The sequence below is a fragment of the Trichosurus vulpecula genome, chromosome 5 (assembly GCF_011100635.1).
Source record: "Trichosurus vulpecula isolate mTriVul1 chromosome 5, mTriVul1.pri, whole genome shotgun sequence".
NCBI lineage: Eukaryota > Metazoa > Chordata > Mammalia > Diprotodontia > Phalangeridae > Trichosurus > Trichosurus vulpecula.
In genome coordinates, this window is record NC_050577.1 from 158,731,069 (window position 1) to 158,758,168 (window position 27,100).

Here is a 27,100-nt window from a genome sequence, read left to right on the forward strand (position 1 = left end):
CGTACTAATACCTAAAACACTAGCCAACATCTGAAGTTTCACAAACACATTCTAACATACAGGACATTTAAGAACATGAAAATGACACACATTCCCCCACCCCTGAAAACATCACATTCACAAATATCAAACACCATTAACCAAGTTGGATGGATGATGGAAAGGATGGAGAAACAGCCAGTTTTACTGCCGTCTATTAAAAATAAAAATTAAAAAAAATAAATAGAAAGGAGTAGAGTTAGGTACTTATATTGTTTTTAAACGTACGTGAAGGGACAGAAAACAGTGATCAGGGAAAAGGGAGTTGGAGGAGCAAGATGACAAAGCAAACAGGAAGAGACAGCAGGAAAAGAAAGGCAACAGATAAACATTAAGCTGCCATGCTGAGGAATTTATTTGCGTCTTTTACTTGGTTGAAGGCGAAGCTGTTGCACAGCTGCTTCTGCGGCTGCTATGGCGGCCCCTGCATCTTCAAGGTGGGTCTGAGTGACACTGGTCTTGCTTTGGCTGCGTGATGGTCCGTGAGAGCGAAGATGGCCTTCAGAGGATGATTTTGAGCTCCCTGGACTGCTATGGGATTTTTCAATTGTAGGTACCTGCATATCTGGGGACAAAAGAATTAAACATCAAAAGTATATTTGCTTTAAGAATCCTTCCTTTTTGTCTGAGAGTGTTTAAACTTTAGACAACACACTTCAGAACACTAGGCAAGTGGATAAAAGTTAACATACCACTAAGCAACTATTCTCTCTCTATTTCTAGGGAGGATATAGGAAGAGGCAACAGGATTAAAATGTTGAATGAAAGTTTTAAATTAGATGTTATGAATAAAGTCCTTGATCTAGAAGGGTATGTTTATGTCATCAAATGCGATTATAGAGATTTCTATTACTCAGCCAATAATTTCAGGGAGTACATTAATAGCTAATTTTATCTATGATCCAAATGCATTTCCAGAAAAAGCAGAGGTTAATTAGATCACTTTTCAAGATAAATTTCACTTTTATATAACTCTGAAGATGGCTAGGTAAAATACTGAATACCAGTAGAGGCAAGGGTAGAAAAATAATTTGGAATCTACAAATAATCTCATTCTAGGCAATAATTTACCACCAAAACTTATATGTATAGGCATGAATTAACTTCCCTAGTTCCTAGGAACACTAAACATCATTTTTTAAATATTTTCTATGAACAAAGAGAATGAAAAAGAAACTAAAATGGAGTATCAAGAGCATTATTTCAATTAGTCAATTTGTCATAAACAAATGGGTCTGGTTCAATGGGTATGATATTCCTTAGAAATTTCACAGGTGGACTTACTACTTCAGGAACAATTTTATATGTCAATGAACCTCAAAAATAGAGTTAAAGAAAACTAAATTCATTATAACATTTGTATACTCAGAACCTAGTCTTATTAAAATGTGATAGCCTCACTGGAACATATTAAATAATTAGAAATGCATATTTTAGAGAAAAATAAATGGACATGCACAGATACATGCAAAATGTATTCTACTCGAAAGGTATCCTACCCTTGGATGGGTCAGGGAAGATTCCATGACTTCTGCTTTTGATGACAGATGGTTTTGGAGATTGCTGGCTGCTTTGACTAGAATGGGACTTTCCATGGTCAATACTTTCCGTCTGTTCTTTGAGAGGATACCATCGCGGGGTATTGTCAAGGTGAGAAGTGCTAGATAAATCAATCAATACCTACAGAATAGAAAGCCAATGATAAAGCTATAAATCATTTGCTCTCCTTAATCTAACATTTTTTGAAAAGTATAAGCCGAAGTATATTTGAATATACATATGCATATACATATATATTTTTTTCTGCTCAACTAGGAAAATTCTAATAGAAATGGGTTTTTATTGGTATATTGCATAGTTTTTTAAAGTTCATTTAAAATAATTATTCGACATTGTGTTCTACCTATAAACTATGCAGAAAATTCTCACAGCGATCTAATTTATGTGCATGAAAATGTATGAATTTTTAGAATAGATTTTTTATTTCCTTATATTTTATAATTTATGTAAAATAATTTTCATCTTAATACATTATATCCCTTAATGACAAATGCATCAGATAGACTGCATTGCCCCCTATTATGTATCAAAATGATATTACTATTTTACCCTTGAATGTATTGGATATAGTTACTATTTCCAAATATTTGTTCATGTTTTCTGCCCAAACCATTGTGAACCAAAACAAATGTATACTATGCTTACTGTGGAAATAGATGATAATTGTGTATAGAGCATACACGTATATGGATCTGTCATCTATACACATATGGTTATATATTCACACAAATATATGTCTATCAGTCTGTCATGGATAAAGAACTGGCCAAAGAGTATGAAAGACCTAGGTTCATTCGAATTTGGTCTCTGAAATATATTGTGCCTGTGGCTATGTACAAGTCACTTAACCACAGATACTTAATGACCCAAGTACTTCCCTAAAAGTATAAATTGCCAAGAAGGTTTGGATATGCATTTGAAGAGGAAGTTCCTCAATCAGAACTCCCTAAATTGGTGAAATCACTCTACTTCATTTCAGCATCACTTAGGGAATAACTTTTTTTTAGAAAATGGCATTAATTTACCCTGTTGCATCTAGTTTCTCCTAATAATCCAGTGGATCAATAATTTCATTAATGTGGATTTTGTCTCCATCAATGCAGATGCCAACCCATCTATGTCTACCCATCCTATGTAGCTCCTGTCCATGTTCTCCCATAAGTCCTTATAAGCATTTTACCAAATATCCTAGGGATTTTACTCTAGTACTCTTGACAATGCTGGGATATCAGCTGGACATATGGGGTATCCATCAGTGGTCCCATTTTCTTGATATATGTTTGGCAATTCTTTTTTTTTGCCATACGTTCCTTTGTGACATTCTTTAAACCAATGGTATCAACTGAGAAATGGGGATCACTAAACCATAAATAAGGAGTCCTATTGACTGTATATTGACTTAGAAAACTACATATTATTATTATCTGTGTACTGCTGTATTTTTATTTATCTTGTCAACTATTTCCCAATTACATTTTAATCTGGTTCAGGTCTCAGTAGAGAATGTTGTGGAATGAGGCCAATGTGTTTTGACACCTCTGCCCTATACCTCTTCTGCACAATTCCACATTTGGAATGTTCTAGCTTTTTCATATCCATCATTTGTCTCTCAATCTTTTTTATTTGTTGTTCAGTTGTTTTGGTCATGTCCAGCTCTTCAGGACCCCATTTGGTGTTTTCTTGGCAAAGATACTGCAGTGGTTTGCCCTTTCCTTCTTCAGCTACATTTACAGGTGAGGAACTGAGACAAACAGGGTTAAGTGACTCCCCCATGGTCACACAGCTAGTAGGTGTCTGAGACAGATTTGAACTTGGGAAGATGAGTCTTGCTGACTCCAGGCCTGACATTCTTCCATTATGCCACCTGGCTGCCCTCCTTTATGTTATACTTAGCTGTAGTTCTTCAAAGAGGGGCAGTGAAATGACACAATGCCACAGATCATTACCAGAAGAACATCAGTGTTAAATAGAGAAGCCTTTGTTTCAAAAAGCTTGACATTTTTAAGTAATAACTGCAATTTCTTCTCTTCTCCTCTTGTTCAATTTTTGGCCTAGCTAATTGTCTCTTTAAAGTGTCTGTTCAAGATGATGGATGAGCTCCAAGAGTTTCCATGAGGTTATTTCTTATGCCTCCTGCTACTAACGCCTTTTCTCTGACATTACCTTCTATTTACATTGAATATATCTTTTATTCATAGTTATGTGGATGTCATCTTCCCATTAAAATTTGAGCTCTTTGATGTCATACACTATGATTTTGCTTCTCCCACCTCCTTTCCTGCCTCTCCCCCATCTCCAGTGCTTTGCACATATTAAGTGCTCAATAATACCCATTGGTGGACTGTGTGTTCCAAACAGTTGAATACACAACAAGTTGAATAGACAACAAATATTTTTCATCCCCTCAGATTTTCCTGGCTTTTCCCTAGGAAAGTGATTATATTAAGGATTTTTTTTTGAGTGACTACAGATCTCATTTAGGAATATTTGTGGTGTTTTGGGATGTGATACAATCAGTACAATATCAATGTACAGGAGCATCTGAAGGACCTCACCACCTGTAAGAAATTATCTTTTGACCTTTTGTTTCTAAGAATGCCCTTGTTTTCTTCAAGACGCAGCTCACGTGCCACTTTCTATATGAAACCTCCCTCCCCCCCCACTCTCAAATACCAATTATCTTTTCTGTTTGGGTTTATTAATCTTCTACTCTACCTATCTGACTTAGCTTGACTAGAAATTTGATAAGTTTATTAATGAACAAGTACACTGGCACTTTTGGTCCCTCCAGATGTTGAGTCCTTCCCTAACCCTAAGATCAACTTGTATCTGCTTTGCATGTGTATTATATATAGGTTATCACTCCAATTAGAATGTAAGCTCCTCAAGAGAACTCACTGTTTCACTTTTGGCTTTGGATCTCCAATGCTCAGTATATAGCAGGGACTTGATAGCTTGTTCATTGGTGTGGTGGTTGATTCATTTTCTTTATGCCTTTGATATCATCCCTCTTCTAAACATCTTGATGATCTAGTCCTCTATCACCTACCAATCATGTCAGCTCCAGTATGGATTTCCTCTGAATATAAAAAAATCTAGGGCAGATGCTTTTCCCTTCTTTGTTTTCTTCAATGCTATTTCCACTTTGTGCTCAATCTACCTTCTTAAAACTATTCTGATTCATTGCTTTTGTGTGTGCTTATTCAAAAATAAGTTTTTTTTTTCAATTTTCAAGTCAAACTATGTCAGAAGAACAGAGGAGATTATCATTTAACCTAACAAAAAGAATTATAAGAGTATTCAAAAGCCCATCAAATTTTCAGTGCATTTAAGTGAAATGTTATTTCAATAATTAAGTGACAACAATAATTAACATTTATATAGTGCTAGGCATCATCCTAAGTACTTTACAACTATTATCTTATTTGATCTTCACAACCCCATTTTACAGATAAAGAAACTGAGGCATAAAGAGATTAGGTTGACTTTTTTAGTATCACAGTGAGGCCATATCTGAACTCGGGTCTTCTTAATTCCAGGCACAGTGCTCTATCCATGGCCCAACATAGAAGATCTGTGACTTTATTAGTTCATTTATTCCTTTTATTTCTGCTTATCACTTTTTGATTCATGAGAGAGATTCCTGAAATACCCTGAGCTTAAAAAATCACCTTATATCCAATCTTTTGGTTATGATCCTTCCCTAACATAACCATTTGGTCCTTGCACAAAAGTCATTGGTGAGAAGTTGTCATATCCAGAGTCACCTGAGGACTCAGGGTAACTTTTGTGCCTTGACAAGATTTGGAGTGAAAGCAGTAACATTTTAATACATTAGCTATAGGTAATCATTAAATGTGAATGGAATTTGCATCACTAGAGTACATATTCTTTTCTGTATCAATATTTTATTTTGGGAAATTTCTTCACAAAACAAGATGCGAGGTGGTAAAGTGAATAGCCATTTCGATAGCTGCTATGAAAGTGGCATGTGAACCCATAATGTTAACATAAAAAGGAAAACGTCATGATTATCTAAGGAATTTAACCATAAAAATAGTTTGCTTAAAAGTTGTTTAAAAAGAAACAAGGACTACACATTTATCCTCAGGCTTATGTCAGAAAACTGATTGTAAAGTCTGAAGTAATCTTTTGTTTACAAGGGCATAAAGAGTGAAACTTACCTCACCAAGAAAGTCATTGGAAGAGAATCTATCATAATCCCAGACTGTCACTTCCAGTGTTTTCTTCTTGAGCTATGGTTTAAATCAAAATGTAATTAACCCCAATTTCCATCATACACTTCTTATTTCAGCCACAGAATAGACTCTATTTATTATCACTTGGTTGCACTCCTTTGTAATTTGACAGGAAGGCAATTTTCATTTCTCTGTAATAACCTTGATCTTGGAAAAATTACATCTCAAGCCAGATGGGCTTATTGGACAATACATTAAACTTCAATGATTTTGTAAATTGGCTAGGAGGGTCAAATTGTCTACCATACAAAACATTTGGATTCCTGCCATTGATATTTTAAAAAGTTTTTCTGAAGAAATATCTTTAATTCAATTCAACATTCACTGAATTTTCAAACAAAAACATATGTATGTATGTGTATACATATATCTTAGTGTTCTACTTAGGGAGTACTTTCAGTGCCCACTTTTTTGGATTTCCCTTGAATTTCTAAAGACTAAAAATATTCCTGATGTGAAAAACTATTTTAAATCTTAGTAATCGGTATCTTGGAGACTCAGAGTTTCCCCCCAGTCCCCTCCCCCTTACAAATTCAGTCTCTCCTTTAGAAGGACATTACTCATGATGAGATTGCATTGAATCTTCTTATCCTGGTCAAACTCCAACCAAGGCCTGAATTGATTTAATCTGCTCAGGTTTAGGTGAAGATAGATTCTTCTCCTTAGGTAGCTAAAGACTGGAAATGGTTTGGTATGAGGAGGGGCTGGTCTGATAGAACAGGTATTTCCTCTATCAGGAGGCAGAATGATGGCTGGTGATATCAGCCCCCTTTGAAAAGGTATTGTAGCAAGATTAAGTGACCTAACTCATCTATTCAAGACCTCATTTTAATATAGCCCACCTCCCAGTATGTTGACCAATCACAGTTGATTTGCACCCCTTGGGAACACCTCCTCTTTGAAGGGCATATAACCCTGTATGCCCAAATCCCAAATCAAGCCAGTTCTGAACTGGCGCCCTTAAGGTGGTCTACTGGACTGAACCCCCATGCAATGCATGCCACCAGCTTGTAAGAGAATTAAAACGTGGACACCCCCCCCCAATATTTCCTTTGTCTCTTTCTTAGAACAGACTTTTTAAAATTGGGGTTTGATGCTGAGTATATAAAGAGTATACTACATGGAACACTAGCTTTATTTCAAAGACAAACTGAGTTTTTGACATTAGGATAATAGGATCTTGAGATAATAAATCTTGAGTTTGAAGGAACAACCGTGACCTTCTAGTTAAAACACTTCCTTTCGCAAAGGAGAAAACTTGAGGCCAGACACTAAATATCAGAGATGGAATTTGAACATAGGTTCTATTTATTGAAATATGCTGATATTTCCTGTATCATGCATATATGAATTATAGTTACCATACACAGAGATAACATCATTACTAGAACCTGTTTAGGATAGGTGCTGCTCTGAATTCAGCACCTAGGTCAGAGACAAGACACATTCACCTATTTCCTTCCTTTTCTTGCAAACTCTCAATTTCCATCATACTTCAGAAAGCTAACCTCTTCAATTATTAAAAAAGCAAAACAAAAGCTTTAATATTGTCTACTTTTTTCCTTTTGAAGAATAATATTTTAATGTTACCAATAGCTTTAGGTTTCCTAGACGTGTGTACAAATATGCATATAATTCACTCTTTAGGAGAGGCATAAACAAGTTTAGATGTAGAAAAAAGTTCATGAAAGGGGGAAATTTAAAGCAATATCATCAGCCTGTTTACATTATCGATCCTAGTTCAGGAAGAACATTTTATTTAACAAAATAGTGGATTTTTTTTTCCTGTGGATCTCTGAGTTACATGAAGAAACAAAACAGTTAACATGAAGAATCAAAGGTGGGAGTTAAAGTTTTTATCAGAACATCAAAGTTGAATTACCCTTCTTTTAAAAAATCCATAACTTAAATCTTTCAAAAAGTTATTTTTCAGGATAGATATAACTTTTATATCACAATTTTTGTAGAAGAAATCTTTATAGAAAAGTTTTTTTAACCCCTTTTTTTTGTCATGGACTCTTAGGAGTTTGGCAGAATCTGTAAACACTTTCTCAAATATTTTTAATGAATGAAAAAAGATATGTAGGAGTTCAAAATGAACCAATTATATTGAAATATGTTTATTGGAATTTTTTTTTTAAATTTGGAAAATCCAATTTGAGCTCCTGATGCAACTGATTTCTAAATACTGGTGTTAAAATTATATGAAAATTGAATACTTATCATTATTGTCATAAATGAGCAAGCTTAGCACCTAAAACTAGCCCTTTGAAAGTATAACTATTGGGAAGTTTGGGGAGGGGATTGGTACTAAAGCAGAACTGATTACATGGAATGCATTGCTTTCAGTTTCTCCCTATAAAATGCAGCAAGTGTCTGCTGATTAGAACATCTGTTCTTGATATATCACAGTGATCCTCTTACTGTTCTATTAATAGGGCTTTTTTCTGCCTGTACTTAAAGTTGTATACTGTCAATTATTGTCTCGTATTCATGCAAATTTTATGAAATGCAGATTTCTCTAAACTGACAAACAAGAAATTCAGGTTAGAGGCAGACTGCTATAACTTTGCAGGCAGTCACTAGCCTGGGCTGGTAACTAGGCTGGTTCTCTAGCATACACTACCTATCTTATTCATTTTTCTTTCTGTGTACAGACAGGTCTAAATGCTATTTAAGAAAGACATGTTGGGGCAGCTAGGTGGTGCAGTGAGTAGAGCACTGTCCCTGAAGTTAGAAGGACCTGAGTTCAAATCCAGCCTCAGACACTTGACAAACTTACTAACTGTGTGACCTTGGGGCAAATCACAACCCCAATTGTCCTGCCTTCCCAAAAAGACATTTTTCTGAAAAATACTTAAAGGCTAATATTTCTATATTGAATCCCATTTTCTCTTTTGAGTACATCATAAAAATCAAAATATGTCATTTTTACAAAGCATTTTGGCCTGAAGTTAGAATAAAAGTGGACCAACCTATTGAGGTCACAGAATTTTTGTTCTCTTTACTGAAGTGAATGGAAATCCCAGGCTGTCTCCAGAGAGATTGCCTAGGGACTTTCTTGAGATGCTGCCTGACAAATTCCAGCCTTTGTTTTTGCTACAGCATTCTCTCTACAATCAATCCCTTGGGTAACCTTCATCCATTGGCTTTCTCTTTATGGTTCTTTCATTCTATTTCATAGTTCTATGTTTGCTATCTCAGAAATGTTATTTTTGCCCACTGGAGCAAAATAACAACAAAGGAAACATAAGACGGGGTGATTTTGAATACTAGTGATGATACAAATATAGTTCATTTATCCTACATGGTTAGAATAGAAGGTATTTCACATAATTATTTCTTCAGATAAATGAATTTTAACTTTCCAGGTTAGGCATTCATAATTGGTGTTCATGAACATATATTTTTTTTTAGTGATTCTATTTCAATTTCCTTTGTAATGCTATATATTTTATTTTATGCATTTAAAAACAATATTCTGAAAAGAGATCCACTAGACTGCTAGATGTGTCTAGGAAACAGAAAAAGTTAATAACCTCTGTTTTAATTGCTAATTTTTATTTTATGTTAATGGAAAGATTTAAAAATATATCATATCCTTCTTTGACTAATAGTTTTCAATATGACTATCAATTATACTTTTGTTGAATTGTTTTTATTCAACTCTAAGAGTCTATTTGGGTTCCAATACAGCTCATCAACTAACCTGCAAATTATAGTCCTACTTGCTTTGAGCACTGAAATTTTAAGTTATTTGTCCCAGGGTTATATAGCCAATATACATCAGAAGCAAGATTTGAATTCAAGTCTTTCTGATTCTGAGGTAATCCCTCTATTCGCTACTCTTTGCTTCTGCTTACGTCAATTATTGTAAAACAGTGTACTGTAGGTCTAAGGAGTTATGAATGTGTATTAGGGTTCTCTGGTCAATGCATGAAATATTAATCCATATTATATAGATCCCCTCTTTAAGTGTTACAATATATTTTATTTGCAAAAACCCTGTTAGGTAAGTAGTACAGGTATTATCAGTTTTTGGAGACAAGAAAATTTATACTGAGATGTTTGCCCATTGTTACAAGGAGAGTAAACAAAAGAGCCATGACCTTTGCCCAGGAGGAATTAAGAACACTAAACATTCTCAATATGTAGAATTTCTATTATTTTGATTATTTGGACATCAACTACTTGGCTATATAGCGATGAAAAGCACTGTACTTTATGGAATATGAATCCCCTAAATATGAACCATAAAAAGTAGCTGTTACATACCTGTTCCATGGAGATATTTTTATAAATTACTGTCTGATTCCATTCTGGGTTAAGACTTTTCTGAACATATTTAGTTCTCCTCTTATATTCAGCACTGAATTGGAAGGAAAGAAGATGTTGAATGATGCATCCTAAATGACTGCATCAGAGTTAACTGTAGAACATGCAGGATGCTCAAGATGATGACAGTTGCGCTTTTTTGAACCATTTGTACACAGGATAGAGAAATTCAAGCATGCTCTATAAATCCTTTAAAAACTCACCTCTAATCTTGAGTTTCCAAAAAAATTTACTACTGATTAAAAATCATTATCTAATTCCATTTTCCCTTTCAATACATTTTGGAGAAGTTATTTCAGCTGCACCCCCTCCTTTTTTGTTTATCAACCATTAGTAGTCTTTAGGACTAATTTTACCATGATTTTGTAATCTCTATCACCTCAAAATATTTAGAAGACTATTAAATAAAATTTATAATGATATTGTTATTTTCTTACCACTAGAAATAAGAATTTCATGATGTAATCATAGAGACAAGATACATTTTTGAGGGTGCTAAAAGAGAAAGTTGTGCATAACTATAACCAACGATTCTTGGAAACCAATCATTTTAAATCTTATGTGCCTTGACAAGCACTATTCATAAAATATTACTTTGTATACTTGTATCACACTTTAACAAGAACAAACAATTTTTACTAATGCTAGTTAATAACAAAAAAAAAATAGGTTTGTTAGAAACAATGCCTGAAATCTTACTTTCCTGTAAGATCTAATCCTTTTTTCACTATACTCCTTTTTGTTTTTATTTTTAGCACCTATCCCAGTGTTTCACACATAATAGGCACTTAATGAAGATTTGTTAGATTGGAGTGGACTAAACTGAAACTTGAATCTGTAGCATTATTTTGATTCCTAAACAATCTTCATGAAAGAATACCATTTAATTAGATTATAAGCTCTTTGAGGGTGGGGATTGTCTTTTGCCAGCTATTTGTTTCCACAGTGATTAGCACAGTTACTGGCACATAGTAGGTGCTTGAAATGTTAATTGATTTTGTCAGTTTTAAATAATTATAAAACTACCAGCAATTGCTAATTGTAACATTTATATTTTATTTTTTAAATCCAGCTACAGCAGAAAATGCTCATTATTTCAGCATGAATTGATATAAAATTGTTAATTGATGTTTTTATCAATGAATATTCTTTCATTTAAGTTGTTTAGAGTGAAATCTATATTACCAGTTATAAAATTTATATTTGTTTTTAAACAGTTATTTGAAACTATTTTGGATATATCTGACTATATGTAATTTGGATACATCTTACTATAGGTAAATTTTGTTCATCAATGAAACTAAAAATGGTCATTTGAAACAAAAATATAGTTGATTGAGTATTCAAAAGCATTTTTTTTAATTTGTGAAAAAGGGACATAATTCTGCATATTATGCCATGTACTTCAACTTATACTAAATACAGGCAATGTGAATCTCCATTTAAAGAAATGCATTGTTGAATTGCAAAGCTGAGTAGTAGTGTTTTTCTAATGAGCCAGTTAGATTCAATTTATCACATAACTATTACATCAATATCCACATTGCCCAAATGAATCTATAAGTTATTAATTTTCATTAAACTTGAGAAGATTAATTTTAATGTCAATTATATTAATAAAATGATTTTCTATTCATAATTCCTGCACATATGCAACTGAGCATGTAAACTCGAAAACATTGTCCTGGTTCATAACATTGGCTCCCTTGTATCAGGTACATTTATCTATGCTACTCTCACCAAAAAGGCTGGAGTCTGTCTGTAGGTACTTAGATAATTACGGAAAAGTGATTCTCTTCTATGTGAACATAAATTCAACCCTAGGGAAGATTTTTAGGAAGGGAATTGAAAATCTTTCTCTTTCATGCATATTTGCAAAATATTTTCCTTTAGGAGATGCAATAGAAAAGAAATCTACCTCATAGCCCCCCTATGGTTCTTGAACTGTGTCTATCTAACAACCATACTCCTGGTTATAAAATGAAAAACTAATCTAGTCAACTGATAGTTCTTTCTAAGTTGAATCTCTTCTTTCTCAGGAGTCCTAAACAATGTTTCTTTATGCTTTAACAACAGATTGAGTTATTATTTCTTTGTTCCCACAGACATCCTTTAATTGATTTGTTCTTCCGTTCAGGGGTAGCTATTAACATAACAAAACAATATATATCTTTCTTCATGCAGCATGTTGAGAAATTTTTATTTTTATTTTGGAAGACAGTATTTATGTGGGGCTATTTTTTTGCTTGAGTGCTGATCGAAAAAAATGTTCTCTTTTAGTTTCAGTACTTTAAAAGATGCATTAAAAAACCTATATAGGCCCAGAAGTACTGTGTCAAGAAGCAATAACCTGCTAGAGAAAATCCAGTGGAGAACTCTGCAAGAAGCATATCATAATTGTTCAACAAAATTCTAGTCAGCAAGATACAGGTTATAAAACCTTCTACCCAGGGCATACAATTTGGCCAATGTAAAGAAAGCAATATGATTTTCATTCATTTGTTCAATGACAACTTATCACTGGTCTTTGATAAAATCATCTTTCAATTGTCTAGACCTCTATAATGAATCTCTGTATCATTTAAACATTTTGTTTCCATTTTCCCTCTCTTGTTTTTTGACTTTTGAACAGTGACCTGCTGATTATCACTGTCACTTGAGGATAGGAAGAAAAAAAATCCAAGGAAAATAAATTTAAACTATTCACATTTTCTGCTTGGTTGGTGAAAGTGGGTTTTGGTAAAAACTGAAAATAAGGCAGAAACAAGAAATGTTATAGGTATTAGAATGGCATAATTATCCACAAAAATGATTCTTTTTGATCCCTATCGTCCCTGTATCCCATTACCATAAGTAACTGAGTAATAGTTCATGTACATAATTAATGATAATATATATTTATATAAAAAGCTTACTACGTGGCAGATGCTGTGTTAAGCTTTATAAATATTATTTCATTTGATTCTTACAATAATTCTGCAAGGCAGCTCCTAACGTTATCCCTATGTTACAGTTGAGGCAATGCAGCAGAGAGAATTTAAGAGTTTGTCCGTGGTTATACAAATAGTAAATGTCTAAGACTGGATTTGAATTTGGGTCTTCCTGACTAAGACCCAATAAAGTGCTTTATCCACTATACTGTTTAGTTGTCCCTACATATATTATATGATTCATACATTGAATTTGGGTCTTCCTGACTAAGACCCAATAAAGCACTTTATCCACTATACTGCTTAGTTGTCCCTACATATATTATATGATTCATACATTACAATATAACAGTATAATATGGTTCCATCAATATGATATGATGATACAACATAGTATAACATGATATAAATGTTATATATAGTAAATGTAATGTAACATCATAACATAATTAATATAGGTGTATATAACTATTTTTAGATTAAATTATTTTTCCCCAATTAACAAATACTTTTTTCCTCTCCCTCCTACATCCCCATCTTCTGGGAAAAAAGAGAAACAAAAAAACCTTTAACAAACATGAATACTCAAGCAAAACAAATTTTCAAAATTGGTCATGTTCAAAAATGTATGTCTCATTTTGCATATTTAGTCTTTTACCTCTCTATGATGGTTTTTAAATGGCATTATCTTTAAATTATTATTTTTCCACTTTGTACCATAAAAAGCTTTACTTGAAGATCTGCTATAGTACAGTCTAAGGTTTTCTATACTTTTCTAATCATCATTATTTTTAATATAAACATAGTAATTATTGTGTTCCATTATGCCGAATTAAGAGGTACTGACATTTGTGATATTTTTGCTCCTCCTTACTCTGGATAATAGGACAAGAAGGTTCTGAATAATGTGATTGATAATGTTTGTTCTAGCATAACACTATCTCTTTGAAACAGAACTGCTTTCATGTGTACTTTGGAGAGATAGGGAGAGGATTTTGGGGTGAGATAGTCAACCGTAACAAGAAACCCACATGGTCAAATTTCCCTGCTTATGATATTGTGTGGATGTAATCAAATGGAATGTTTCTGGGCAAATGAAAGACAATGGTGACTAATCCTATTTTTTGCAATATTTGTGCCTTTAAGAAATAGAATGTTATTATTGTTTGTTGTTGTTGTTGTTGTTGTTATCGTTATTCTTATGGTAGCAGCTTGTCAGGATTAGTAGAGATGTCATAAAAAAGCCACATACAAAAACAAATGCTGTAGGAGGTTTGTTTTGGGTGGGATTAAAATTCCTGTCATCCCATTTCGATTGATGGCAATACATTTCACCTCCCTGTAAAACAGAACATTCAGTTTGTCATGCAAATAGGACAGTCCAATAAAAAATTTGTATAGCCATATGTTATGAGTTAGCCCTTTGTGGAAGTGCAAATGATGATGCTGTTTCTGCCATCCCTTTGATATGCAGCTAGATCCGGCTCTTCAGCTTCCTAATGTTGACAAATAAAAAGCTAGAGGAGATTCCCTGCCAGTTCACAGGAGGTGGGGTACAGGGGTGGGGGTGGGAGGTATGGGGTGGGGCAGGTAACAATATGGCAGAGCTACAACACCCCAAGTACCATGAAGGTAGAACAATAGTAGGGATGTATGCCAAAATCACGTTATCAATTTTGTATTCTGTTCAGGGGACGCAAAGTGCAAATGGGGGAAAAATACCTGAGACAATTACCTTCTGTGGCTAGGATTAGGGCTACATCTAGCAACAAAATTAGAAAAATTATCCAAGTTTCTTTGCAATAACCTGTCTGCAGTCCTCCATGAACAGCTAGCTGGGAACCCAGAAATACTAATCTCTAAACATTGCAAGGGAGGCTTTCAGAAGTGTGGTGGACAGAATAATAGATAATTTGGCCACATCCAATTCTGATGCATGTGTATGTAGACCCAATCTAATGGCAAATGCCTTCTTTCTACATTCAATTCCACTTTCATAAAGGTTAATGGACAACTAACATTTGCATTAAATTGGAAGTTCAATGGATTGGAAATGCCACAGATTGGCAATAAAGTTGAATGAATAGAAAGGGACCCCAGAGTATTCAGTCTATCCTATTCACTTAGGTTATTTTAAATAACTATATATTTTGGCCCCTCTCATATCTTTATATTCTATATGTTTAAGTTTGGTAAAATTTTAAAATCTCAAATAACTATACTAATAACGATGTTACTATTTTAAAGAGACATTAGAGATACTGTGTATAAAATAAATACATATCTAATTATTTTTCTGTCAGGTGTAATGTATATACTAGGTAATCAAATATGTGGATATAACTTGAGAGATCAATTGATTCATTCATTTTAGATCACTACAATAATCTTATATTTGATTATGTTGAGTGAAAATTTTGCCACCTATTTACATCTTTCTATTGATTGTCTATACACAGTTTGCCTTAAACTGCCTATAAGTATATGAAAAGCTATTTGTACTCAAACAGTTTTCATTGACTTTATCTACTCTATTTCACAACACAGTTCCTAATGTGAATTTCTCCCCAAGTTAAAAACAGTTTCCAAAAGGAAACTATTAAAATATTTTTTTTACTTATTCTGTATTGCAAATATATTTGGTTAGTTTAATCAAAATATAAGTAAAATGTTGATAAAATGAAAATTTCCTCCATTTCAGATTGTCAGTTTGGGTGTCAAAATAAAATCTTTAATAAATGGATGAAATTTGGAGGTTAAAGATAAGCCATGGTTATTCTTTTCTAAATCCATTGAAGAGTAATTGAAAATAAATGTTGAAATGAAGTTTGGCAACTCATTTCTGCAGATGCCAAAGAATAAAGACCACTATTTCAGTTTTCTTGTGTGATATAATATAACATAATGTAATAAATGATTATTGATTGATTGTGGGTTTCCCATTGCTGGAGATTTTACATTGAGGGATGATTATAGGATCAGATTATATGATTAGGAGAATGTTCTTAAATATAGCATTTCATTTTCATCTCTTAAAAACTAATGTTTTTTGGTAATCTCACAGAAATAAAAAAATACATTTTCAGTGTTAAGAATTCTGATGTTCTAAAATCTCTGCTGTGTATATATATATATATATATAGATAGATAGATATTTGGAATACAATACATTTTAAAAAATTTTCATAGGTGGAGATATTTGTTTCATTTTTATATCTTAGATCTATAAATGGATCAAATAATGAATATTTAAAATTCAGTGGAATCTTATTGTTTGAATCACATGATAATTTAAATCATCTTTATGATGGGTTAGTTTTCATCCAGAAACATATATGGGCCAGTGTACATTTTTATTGTTCTATGCAAGGATTAGATCATGAGAAATTTAATGAAACTCAATAGTACAGTAACATTTAGCATGTAAAGGCAGATTCACAAGTCATCAGTCCACAGAAAGAATAAACATATGAACTAGAGCTGCAATGATTCTATGTGCAACCATGCTTGCATGCATCCACTAAACATACACAACTCCAAAGGCAGTTCTAAGCATGACACTGAAAGGTAAGGCACTCTACCTTGCATTCTGGACAACCATGACTTGGCTGCATGGGTTCACCAAAGGACATAAAAATGGGGAAGTGGGAAAAGAGCAACGGGGGGGAAAGGAGAGAAATGAGAAACATGTGAATAAACAGAGTAACTATGGAGTAATTATAGAGAGAGTCTGAAATTAACGTTAGATGGGAGAAGGAACTAAAACCTCAAAAACCCAATTGATATGATCCAGGACATACTCATAATTCACATTTTCAAAAAATGTCAGATGGAAATATTGTGAATAGACAGGGCTAATCCTTTAGGCAGCCAAATGTTCATAGGTATTGCCATTAGATAACACTCCCTATTCCTAGCATGGCTAGTACAATGTCTGATAAAAGCTCATACTGACCTATTGTAATCTGTTTTCTAACTGAAGACTTTTCATTCCCTACCAAAGGTAGTGGAGATTGTCAGATTTTCTGCAGTTTATTGAGAATTGTACAATGCACACATAAAATGAAAAACAGTACCCTTGTTTATCAATAGTAAAGATAGAAAATAACTGAAATCACCCTACTTCACCAAACATAAAATCACATGGTGTTTTCTTCTGTCTAGTGCTGTGATAATTATGAAACACCATAGGCGGGCCAGTGGACATTTCTACAGAGAATATTATATTTTTTGTTCTTTCCCTGTATCAGCTGCCTTAATGGTCACTGGTAGCTCAATTATCCCACACTATTTTAAAAGCAAATAAGGAGGACTCATGTCTTGCTAACTGAATCCTTGATTACTCTCACCTATTCACATACGGCTGAACGGAAAATCATTAAATTATGCAGGCTGGATCCACTACAATTTATGTTATCTCAACTGGGTCTTTATTTTAGCATGTCAAATATTCAATTTCTCTTCAGTAGATTCACTATCTTCACTCTCCATAAAGTTTCCCATAGCATCCCTTTTCCCCATCCTTTCAGCTAAATATCCTGCCTCACATTTCACAGGAAAAAATTATGGAGTTCCCCCACTTTTACACACCTCCTCATCTCTAATCATTCAGATGTTGCCCAATCCCCAATACACACGACTCTTCTACCACTTTAGTCCTAGATAAAGAGGTGATCTTCCTTACCAGAGCTACTCTGGGTCTCATCTCTTCCCATCTTCTCTAGCAGATTGTCTCCACTATCATGCTACCCCCTCCACCTTTTCCTTCACAATATCTCGCTATCTATTGGCTTTTTTGATGCTACAAACATGTCCATGCTTTCCCCAGTGTCTCTTCCATCCTTAACAAACCCTCACTTGATCCTAACATCCGCCATCCACCCTAGGAAGGAAGGAAGGAAGGAAGAAAACAAATTTTAGTTGAACTCCTACCATATGCAAGGCACTGTGGTAAATGATTTATATATATTATCCCCTTTGATCCTTACCAAAACCCTTGGATATTGGTGTTATTATTACCCCCATTTTACAGTTGAGGAAACTGAGGCAGATAAAGGTTAAGTGACTTGCCCTAGGTCACATAGCCAGTAAGTATCTGAAGTCAAATTTGAACTCAAGTCTTCTTGATTCCAAGCCCTAGGCTCTATTACTAAGCTACCTAAGCTGCCTATAGGTAGTGCCTGAAATCTCTTCCCTTTTCCACTAATCTTGAAACAGCCATTTATGATAGGTGCCTCCACTACTTCTTTCATTCTCTTTTAAACTCGGTAATCTGGCTTCCAATATCATACTTCAACTGAAACCATCCTCTCTAAATTTACCAGTGATGTATTGGTTGCCAATTATAATTACCTTTTCTTTTTCTCCCCTTGACATTTCTGTAGCAATCAGAACTGTTGATCACCTTCTCCTACATACTGTCTCTCTAGGCTTTCCTTTCAGTGCTGTCTCTTCATTTCACTCTTATCTGTCTGACATCCCTCTTCATTCTCCTTTGATACCTCCCATGTAGTTAAACCACTTTAATTCCTCTGATATAAATGGTCCAGAAAACCACAATAATGCACATGTACGAAAACAGATTTATAAAAGCTTTTAAAAGGGTATTTATAGGCCAGAATGTAACCCTTATCACATATCACACTAACATTAAACATCTTCAAAGAGTTCATACTCTATACCAGACAACTGATAGATCAGTGTAGTTAGGGGGTTCAAAAATAATCTTTGTTTTTTTCTTGCCAAATTAGAATTTTCAAAGATAACTAAATAATCTGAAGCAGCAAATCTGGCAGATACTTAATGCCAAATTATTGAACAATGCTACATGTTCATATCTATTCAAAATTAATTTATGTAATTTTGCAAGTTGCTTTGAAAACTCTAATACACTTGAAAATTTGGATTAATTATTAAATTTTACTATGATGCTTCCTCCATTGTAATTTATACTTAGTTTGTATGAAAAAAAAAGATGTCTATTACATATTTATCTCATGAGCTCATGGATTTTTGAGGATTAATTACTAATCAATACAAGTTGTCTATTAACTTGTAAATATATGCAACATGAAGGAAATCAAAAGGAAGGTATTCAGAAGGCAAGACTACTAATAATATCAGTGTTTTTCAAATTAAAGGACTATAGATATAGAATTGGGAAGAGCCCCAGAGGCCATCTAGTCCAATCCTGTCATTTTAGAAATGACAAAACTGAAGCCCAGGAAAGTTAGCTGACTTTCCCACAGTCACCTAGGACATAGGCATCAGAGGCAATATTTGAACCTAAGTTATTAATGCAGAACAGCTTTTCTAAAGGAGTTGGTTAATAGAGATATTTGCAATAAATTTCTTCGTTACTTACCCTCTACCTGGGAGAAGATACACTTTAACGAAAGGATCAGAATATCCATTGTTGTCTCGAGGCACGAGATTTCTTGCTTGAAGAATGTGTATGATAAGGTTTCCAAGGTGTTTGTCATAGTTGATTTGAAGCTATAGTGAATATTACAATATTTCGTTGAGTTGGGGTTTGTTGACAACATTCAAATAAAATATAACCTCCTCCAGGAAGCTTTCTCAGGTTTGCCCTGCTCATAATGACCTTCCTACTACAACTGCACAAGTACTTTCTTTTGCAACTCTCTAATGCATTTAATGTATAGAAATTTGCATTATCAGTATGTGTATTAGAAGACTGCTCAGGAGCTCAGGGGACTGAGCACTGGTCTTAGACTCAGGATTGGTGTGGGTTCACATTTTACTGGCAATAATTCCTAGCTGTGTGACTATGGGCAGGTCACTTAACCTTTGTCAACCTCAGTCCCATTGTACTAGGAAGTCTTTGAGAGAAGGAATTGTTCTTGTGTGTGTTCATTTATATCTCTTGGCACACTGTAAGAATTTAATAAATTCTAGTGGATTCAGTTTCCTCATCTTTCAAATGAGGATAACGGTGCCTACAGTACTTATTTCCCAGGTTTCTTATAAGAATTGAATGAAATAATATATGTGAAGTGTTTTGCCAACTTTAGAAGTTTTATATTGGTGTTGCTGTTATATTGTTATTATTATTCATTCTTCCCTTGTCAGACTCTTCCTGACACTGTTTGTGGTTTCCTTGGCACAGATACTGGAATAGTTTGCCATTTACTTCTCCAGCTCATTTTACAGATGAGGAAACTGAGGTAAATAGGGTTAAATGACTTGCCCACAGCTAGTAAGTGTCTGAAGCCAGATTTGAACTCAGGAAGATGAGTCTTCTTAACTCTAGGCCCAGCACTCTATCCACTATGCCACCTAGCTGCCTCCTTGTTATCATTACCTCCAAATGAATTCTCTGAAGATAAGGGCCAATCTTATCTATACTTTCGTTCCATTCACATGCCTAGCTCCCACCCTCAGCACTTAGCACAATAGTTGCTTAATAAATATATGTCCCTGAATTTGTCTTATTTTCCTAGAAAAAAAATTCTTATTGATAATAGCAGTACTTGCTTTCATCTAATTAAAATGAATAATAACTACTCTGTAAAGGAAATGATTTAATCTTTCACATTAAAGTAGCTTATGTCATTCCTAGTTCTTGTTAAAGGTAACATTTCACATTTATATGTGTTGTTTACACAGTTGTGTGGCAATTGCCAAGTATTACTGCTTTCATTGTGCAGATGAAGAAAATGAGGATTAGAGAAATATAAATGTAATGTAGAGAAATATAAATATAAATGGTCCAAAGCTACAAATCTAGTATCAAGCGTTCTTTCTCATTGCCTATTCATTTCAAAGGAAAAATTAAAAAGGGCAGGCCTGTCAGCATGGGTTTCTGAAAGAGAAAACTTTACAGGAATATCACTTTCATTTTAAAATAAGCCTTTGGAGTTTAGAACAATGACTAATTCTTTGAATACTTATTGGCTCATTCAAAATAAAATATACAATTGATATCTTTGTCAGAACAAGGAAATTGCTTTTTCCCCCTACATGATTAGCCAGTGGTATTGAGAGAGATACTATTTAGAGAAGATACTTCAGTCTAAGAAGATAAGCATGGTGAAAAAGGCATGCAATTAACGAATTTCTTCTATGTGTTACATTAACTCTTTGATGATAATCCTATAGCTCTTTTCTCATTCCGTAGTTTTCAACAGAACAAGAGATTGGGGTAAAATAATCTGTTAAAGTCTTTTTAATCTTGGAAACTAGAATAGTAATACTATGACACTATTATAATTGATGGTCTGAATGATATCTGCATAATGCTAATACCTTGAAAAATGAAACCAATTAAGTCAAATATGCAGTTGACAACCACATTAATAAAAAGCAAAAGTAATTGACTCTGATGTCTTTCTGATGAATTGAATGATTGTTTTGGCACTGTATAGCCAAAGTTTCCTTCCTTTTGGACACTTTGCTCCTGATTAAGTAAAAAACAAACAAACTATAAACACATAAAATGAACATAATACAACAAACTTTACACAGGGAACTTTACTACTGTGAAAATGCAACAGGCAGTTAGATTGCCTTATACTCTTTCAGATTGTGTAATGTCTGTGATGATGAAGTAATGATGGCAAATTTAGTGGTGCTTTATAATTACAAGTGGTAAGATATTTAATTAATTTTGCTGCTTACTTTAAACTAGGTCTGAGTGAATTTGACATGAATTTCTGGCAAAATTCAAGGCTAGATTATTAAAGGAATGGGTTGTAAGCACTTATATTTAAGAACAAGTTATGCCCATCTCAACTAATTTTTTACTAGATTGTAGATGAGGGAGATCTCATTTATCCAGAATACTTGAAGTTTAGCAAGGCATTTGACAAATGCTCTCATAGTACTCATGGGAATAATGTATAGAGACATGTCCTTTTTGTACAATAAGGTACGCTCAGAACTGAGTGATTAAGCAGATACAGACAATATTAATGAATGGATTAATATCAACTTGGAGGGAGGTCTATTCTATTCAACACCTTATCAATAAATCTTGATGATTTGGCTTTCTTCTGTTCTATTCTATCATTAAGACTAGAATAAAGATATAGCTGTCATACTTAGCAGACTTACAGATAGCATTTGGCTTGGAAAGACAACTTGGAAAGGAAGGGATTAGAATCAAAACTATTTCCATAGGTTAAAAGAGTGAGCCAATGCTAACAAGATTTAATAGATGAAATTTAATATATAATATTAATAATGCAATATCCTAACCTCTATAAATTCAGAACTAATAGGATCATACGTTTAGAGCTGGAAGAAAAACTTAAAAATCACCATGTCCAGTCCCTCACATTACAAAAGAGGAAACTGAGTTACAGAGCAATTAAATCAATTACTTGAGGTCACACAAATCATAATTGCACAAATATAGAATGGATAGTCATGTGTTCAGATAGCAGTTCATATAAAACAGACAGATTGCTGGATAACAGGTTGGATGAGTCAGTGGTGTAATGGGTCAGCCAAAAGAACTAATGGGATTTTAGATAGTATTAATAGAATATTTTGTCCAAACCAAGGGTCATGACATTCAGGCTCTTGTCTTCTCTGGTCAGAGAGACTGTATGTATTTCTTAGCACATGGTTTTGAAGGGGATGTTTACAAGGAGCAATGCATGTATAGTACACTGACCAGGACAAGAAGGGGAATTAAAACTGGATTAATTGAAGGAACTGAGGATTTTTTTTAACCTACAGAAGAAAGGGAAAGATATGCCCAACTAAATGCAGAATTCCAACAAATGACAAGAAAAGATAAGATTTTATTGAATGAACAACAGAAAGAAATGGAATAAAAGAATAGAATGGCAAAGAGGAGTTCTTTTCAAGAAAATTAGAGATATCAGTTGAATGTTTTATGTAAAAATAGGCATGATAAAAGACAAAAATGGTAGGGATTTAACAGAAATAGAGATTAAGAAGTGGCAAGAATGTACAAAAGAACTATTTAAAAAAAGAGTTGATCATGATGGTATGGTTACTTATCTAGATCTAGACATCCTAGGGAATGAAGTCAAGTGGGCTTTAGGAAATATTGCTAGCAGTATGACTAGTAGAGATGATGGAATTCCAGCTGAGCTATTTAAAATCCTAAAAGCAGATGCTGTTAAAGTGCTGCACTTAATATGCCAACAAATCTGGAAAACAACAGCGTCCAGTTAAAAGATTAGATTGTTTTAGTATAGAAAGAAACATGGAACAACTACTACAGGAAAAGAGATTTCTCCAGGTTTTAAAATAACATCTGATGAACTGAGTGGCCTTTATCTTATTTGATTGATGGATAAATTGAAATTTTACTAATCAACAGGGAAATATCTAAACATACCCCTATGTTGCCTTAGTACTCTGTATGATGAAATTAATGAGGATCAGGTAGCCCCTGAGGGAAGACCTGAAAATAAACTTTGTGATCTGCATAATTCTATTACATATCAGGGGTTGTCCTCTAAACCTTGTTACAAGAGGGCACGATGGTCACTTTTATTCCATAAAACTTCCTTCCACGTGAAATAGCATTTTGTAAAAATAGACATGAATTAAACATCTCTTAATGTTACAAATAAAAAGAACAGTTTCTGCTCCATGGATTCACAATATCAATAATGCCAGTGGGGGGAAAGTTACTCAAAAACATATGATAACAATTAACTAATTTTATATTTTCATACCTGAATTTCTCCAGTAATTGGATGAGAGACAGCCTTTGTTGCATCAGTGGGCTGTAATATTAAAGAACATATACAAAAATTATTACATACAACATTCATATAATTTGATTTTTCAGCATTCTTAAGTCCTATTAATTTTGTTGCTTACACAATTTTTGGTTTGAAAATAAATTGCATTCAGTTTTCAGTTGACCAGTTTCAAATAAAGTTTCTATTCATACTTTTCAAATAATAAGTCTACATTATATTTCTACATGAATCAATTTTTATGGGCCTAAGACTTTTTTAAGTTATAACAACATCAGGAATAATAACTTTATTTTAATACTCCAAAAGACACACAGGGATTATGAATACATCTTAACCACTTCTGTTAAAGGCATATAATTTAGCCATTAAATTGTGTTTACCAAAGTTGAATATGAAATAGAGGAAGAAAAAACTCTTAATGGCAAACCATGAGGTTTTCTATTCATTAAAAAAAAACAACTATAATGATTTCTTTGACTTTTACATCACCATCATTTCCCAAAATATTGTTCTCCCCTCGCAGACAGTCATCTCTTATATCAAAGATTACTTTTTAATAGAACACTTCATCAGTCAAGTCTGATAGAATAGGTAGTATTTCTCACCCATAGTTTCCCCATCTCACCTATAGTTTCCCATCTCCGCAAAGAAATGAGGGTGATACATTCTGATACACAATACTTTCATTTTATTTTTTTTGGAGGGGGGAAGGCAGGGCAATTGGGGTTAAGTGACTTGACCAAAGTCACACAGCTAGTAAATGTGTCAAGTGTCTAGGGCAGAATTTGAACTCAGGTCTTCCTGACTCCAGGGCTGGTGCTTTACTCACTGTGCCACCTAGCTGGCCCAACACGATACTTTTATAATAGGGAATAGAGAGAAGTGATGCAAAATTGTCAGGCAGGTCAAGTTTGTTTTTGATATGCTTTCTTCTTTCTCCTGTAAATGTCCATTGTCCAAATACACAGTGCCCTCCAGTTACCTCTTAATTTACAATTCAAATGACAATCTTGCCCTATATTCTAAATAAATTTTCTTTCCCTCCTTTTTTATCTACAGCATGTAACAAGTCTGTATTATCTTCACTTTACAGATCAGGAAACTGAGGTTCATAGTGTCAGAATGAATTGCCCAGGATGAAAGATTGGTAAATGAAAGAGCTGGAACTCAAATCTAGTTCTTCAGATACCAGTTTCAGGATTCTTTATTTTTTTTTTTGGCAGGGCAATTGGGAGTAAGCGACTTGCCCAAGGTCACACAGGTAGTACATGTGTCAAGTGTCTGAGGCCGGATTTGAACTCAGGTCCTCCTGACTCCAGGGCTGATTACTATAAATGATTTTGTATATAAGATCATGAGGGGATGACTATTCAAAGAAATATTGCAAAATATAAGTGATGTAAAAGTTATCAATGAACATTTTATTTTTCTTTAATGAACATAGCAATGATATGTACATAACCTAGATATTTTAAAAAGACTGCTTATTACTGTTAAAATTTCATATAGTTTGGTAAAATTACAAAGGATATTTAGCTAGTGCTATTTCATTTTTGATCCACTGTACTAAACTATCAACAGCAAATTCTAAATATGTCCTCAATAATGAAAATAAACTATTAACAACTTAATGAATACAAAATTGGGAAGCATACCTAGGCAGAAATTCAGCTGGGGGAGGGGTCTTATTGGACTCATACTTAATATGAATTGAGAGTTTGGTATGACATTCAAGGAAGCTAATGCAATCCTAGACTACATTATCAGAGGTATAGCGTCTAGGATGTGGAAGGAGATAATTCCAAGCGATAATTTGCCTTGCCAGATCACCTTTAGGGTAGTATTCAGTATGGGGCATCAAAGTTTAGAAAGGACATTGAGAAACTGGCACTCAAGAGAGGGGAAACAGGATACTAAAGGACTTTGAGTTCATGCTACATGAGGACCATGAGAGGAAAATTAGTCTGTTTAACTTGGAGAAGATAAGACCCGGACAGTGGGGCATGACAGCTCTTTTCTAGGTCTTAAATGGGCTGTTACATAGGGAGGAGGCTGTGATTAGTCATGTCACAACTCACATGATGAAAAAAGAAGTAAAGTGTGAAATATGTTAAGAAGAAACTTTAGGTTTGATGTGAAGAAAATCATCTTTAATATTAGAATGATCCAAAAATGGGATTGTTTGCCCAGTAAGTTTAAGTAGATTTCCTCCCCTTTACTTGATGCCTTTAAGAAAAGACTTAAAGGAATGATATAGAGGGATTTTCTTCAGATATGGATTCAGCTAATTGTTTTCAGAAGACCCTTCCAATTGTGAAATTTTTTGATTCTGTTTACTAGACCATCCACAGATCAGTCGGGTCCCCTTCACAAAACATTATTATTTCTCCCAAAGACATCTGAAATTTTGTTTTGTATGTGGCATGTGGACAGACTGAGGAGGATTTGGGTCATCTGAGTATGACTACTTTGAGACAAGATGTGTGGTCACTTTCTGTTTCCATGGAGATAACAGACTGACAAAGGGGAAGAAGCAGAGTATACTTAAAATAACAGTTTTTAGATGTCAACCATCATTAATTTCACTGTTAGTGCCCTCAGTGTAGGAATTCCTTCTACTCATCCATGAGTTCATTCATAATTGGAAGAACTGATAATAGAGATAGAAACATTCTCAATTTAAATGAAAATGGAAATTGTAAGAAAAAAAGTCAATGATAAACAGAAGAAATCACTTGCAGGTTTTCTTCAGAGAGTTGATTAAAGGATTTGGTGAAGTTGGTTTTATCACACATTCAGAGGCAACAAGAAACATCCCCTCATGGAATGCTTAGCCATCTCACCTTGCAGTGTTTATGAAGAGAATAAAATCTTATACAGCACCATGAAGATAAATGAAACTTAGGCATTAACATTCATTGTAAAGGATAATGAACTTTCAAGGAAAAACTTGAGAAGATCCTCTGAAATAATTCAACAAATACTGATATTCCATGACTTTGCTTCAAAAATGGGAACTGGAAGAGCTACAAAACCATATTGTAAAATAAGATTTGGGAGCAAAGAATGAAAGAAACCAAGAGCTTGTATGCTACTCTGAAGCCTGACCCCAATATATCATGAGTATGTTCTACAAGTTGTAGGAAGTGATAAAAATGGATAGCAAATAATGATAAACAAAATCTAAACTGTGAAGTTTGAATACAGATTGAGGTGCACTACATGCTCGCCTTTTTTGCTTCTCCTTTGTTTTTGTTTTTGGGGTTTT

The 27,100-nt window shown here is 33.9% G+C and overlaps 1 protein-coding gene across 1 annotated transcript in view; it reads right to left on the reverse strand.

Moving 5' to 3' along the window:
* Positions 1–27,100, reverse strand: part of PCLO (piccolo presynaptic cytomatrix protein) — a 328,283-nt gene that overhangs the window by 98,638 nt on the left and 202,545 nt on the right. Inside the window, exons 11-17 of the mRNA XM_036760651.1 lie at positions 23,803–23,853; positions 19,488–19,618; positions 16,705–16,731; positions 10,134–10,227; positions 5,784–5,855; positions 1,539–1,719; positions 410–604 (exon numbers count right to left, since the gene is read on the reverse strand). Coding sequence (XP_036616546.1) covers positions 410–604; positions 1,539–1,719; positions 5,784–5,855; positions 10,134–10,227; positions 16,705–16,731; positions 19,488–19,618; positions 23,803–23,853 — 751 coding nt within the window. The remainder of the gene's footprint in view (positions 1–409; positions 605–1,538; positions 1,720–5,783; positions 5,856–10,133; positions 10,228–16,704; positions 16,732–19,487; positions 19,619–23,802; positions 23,854–27,100) is intronic.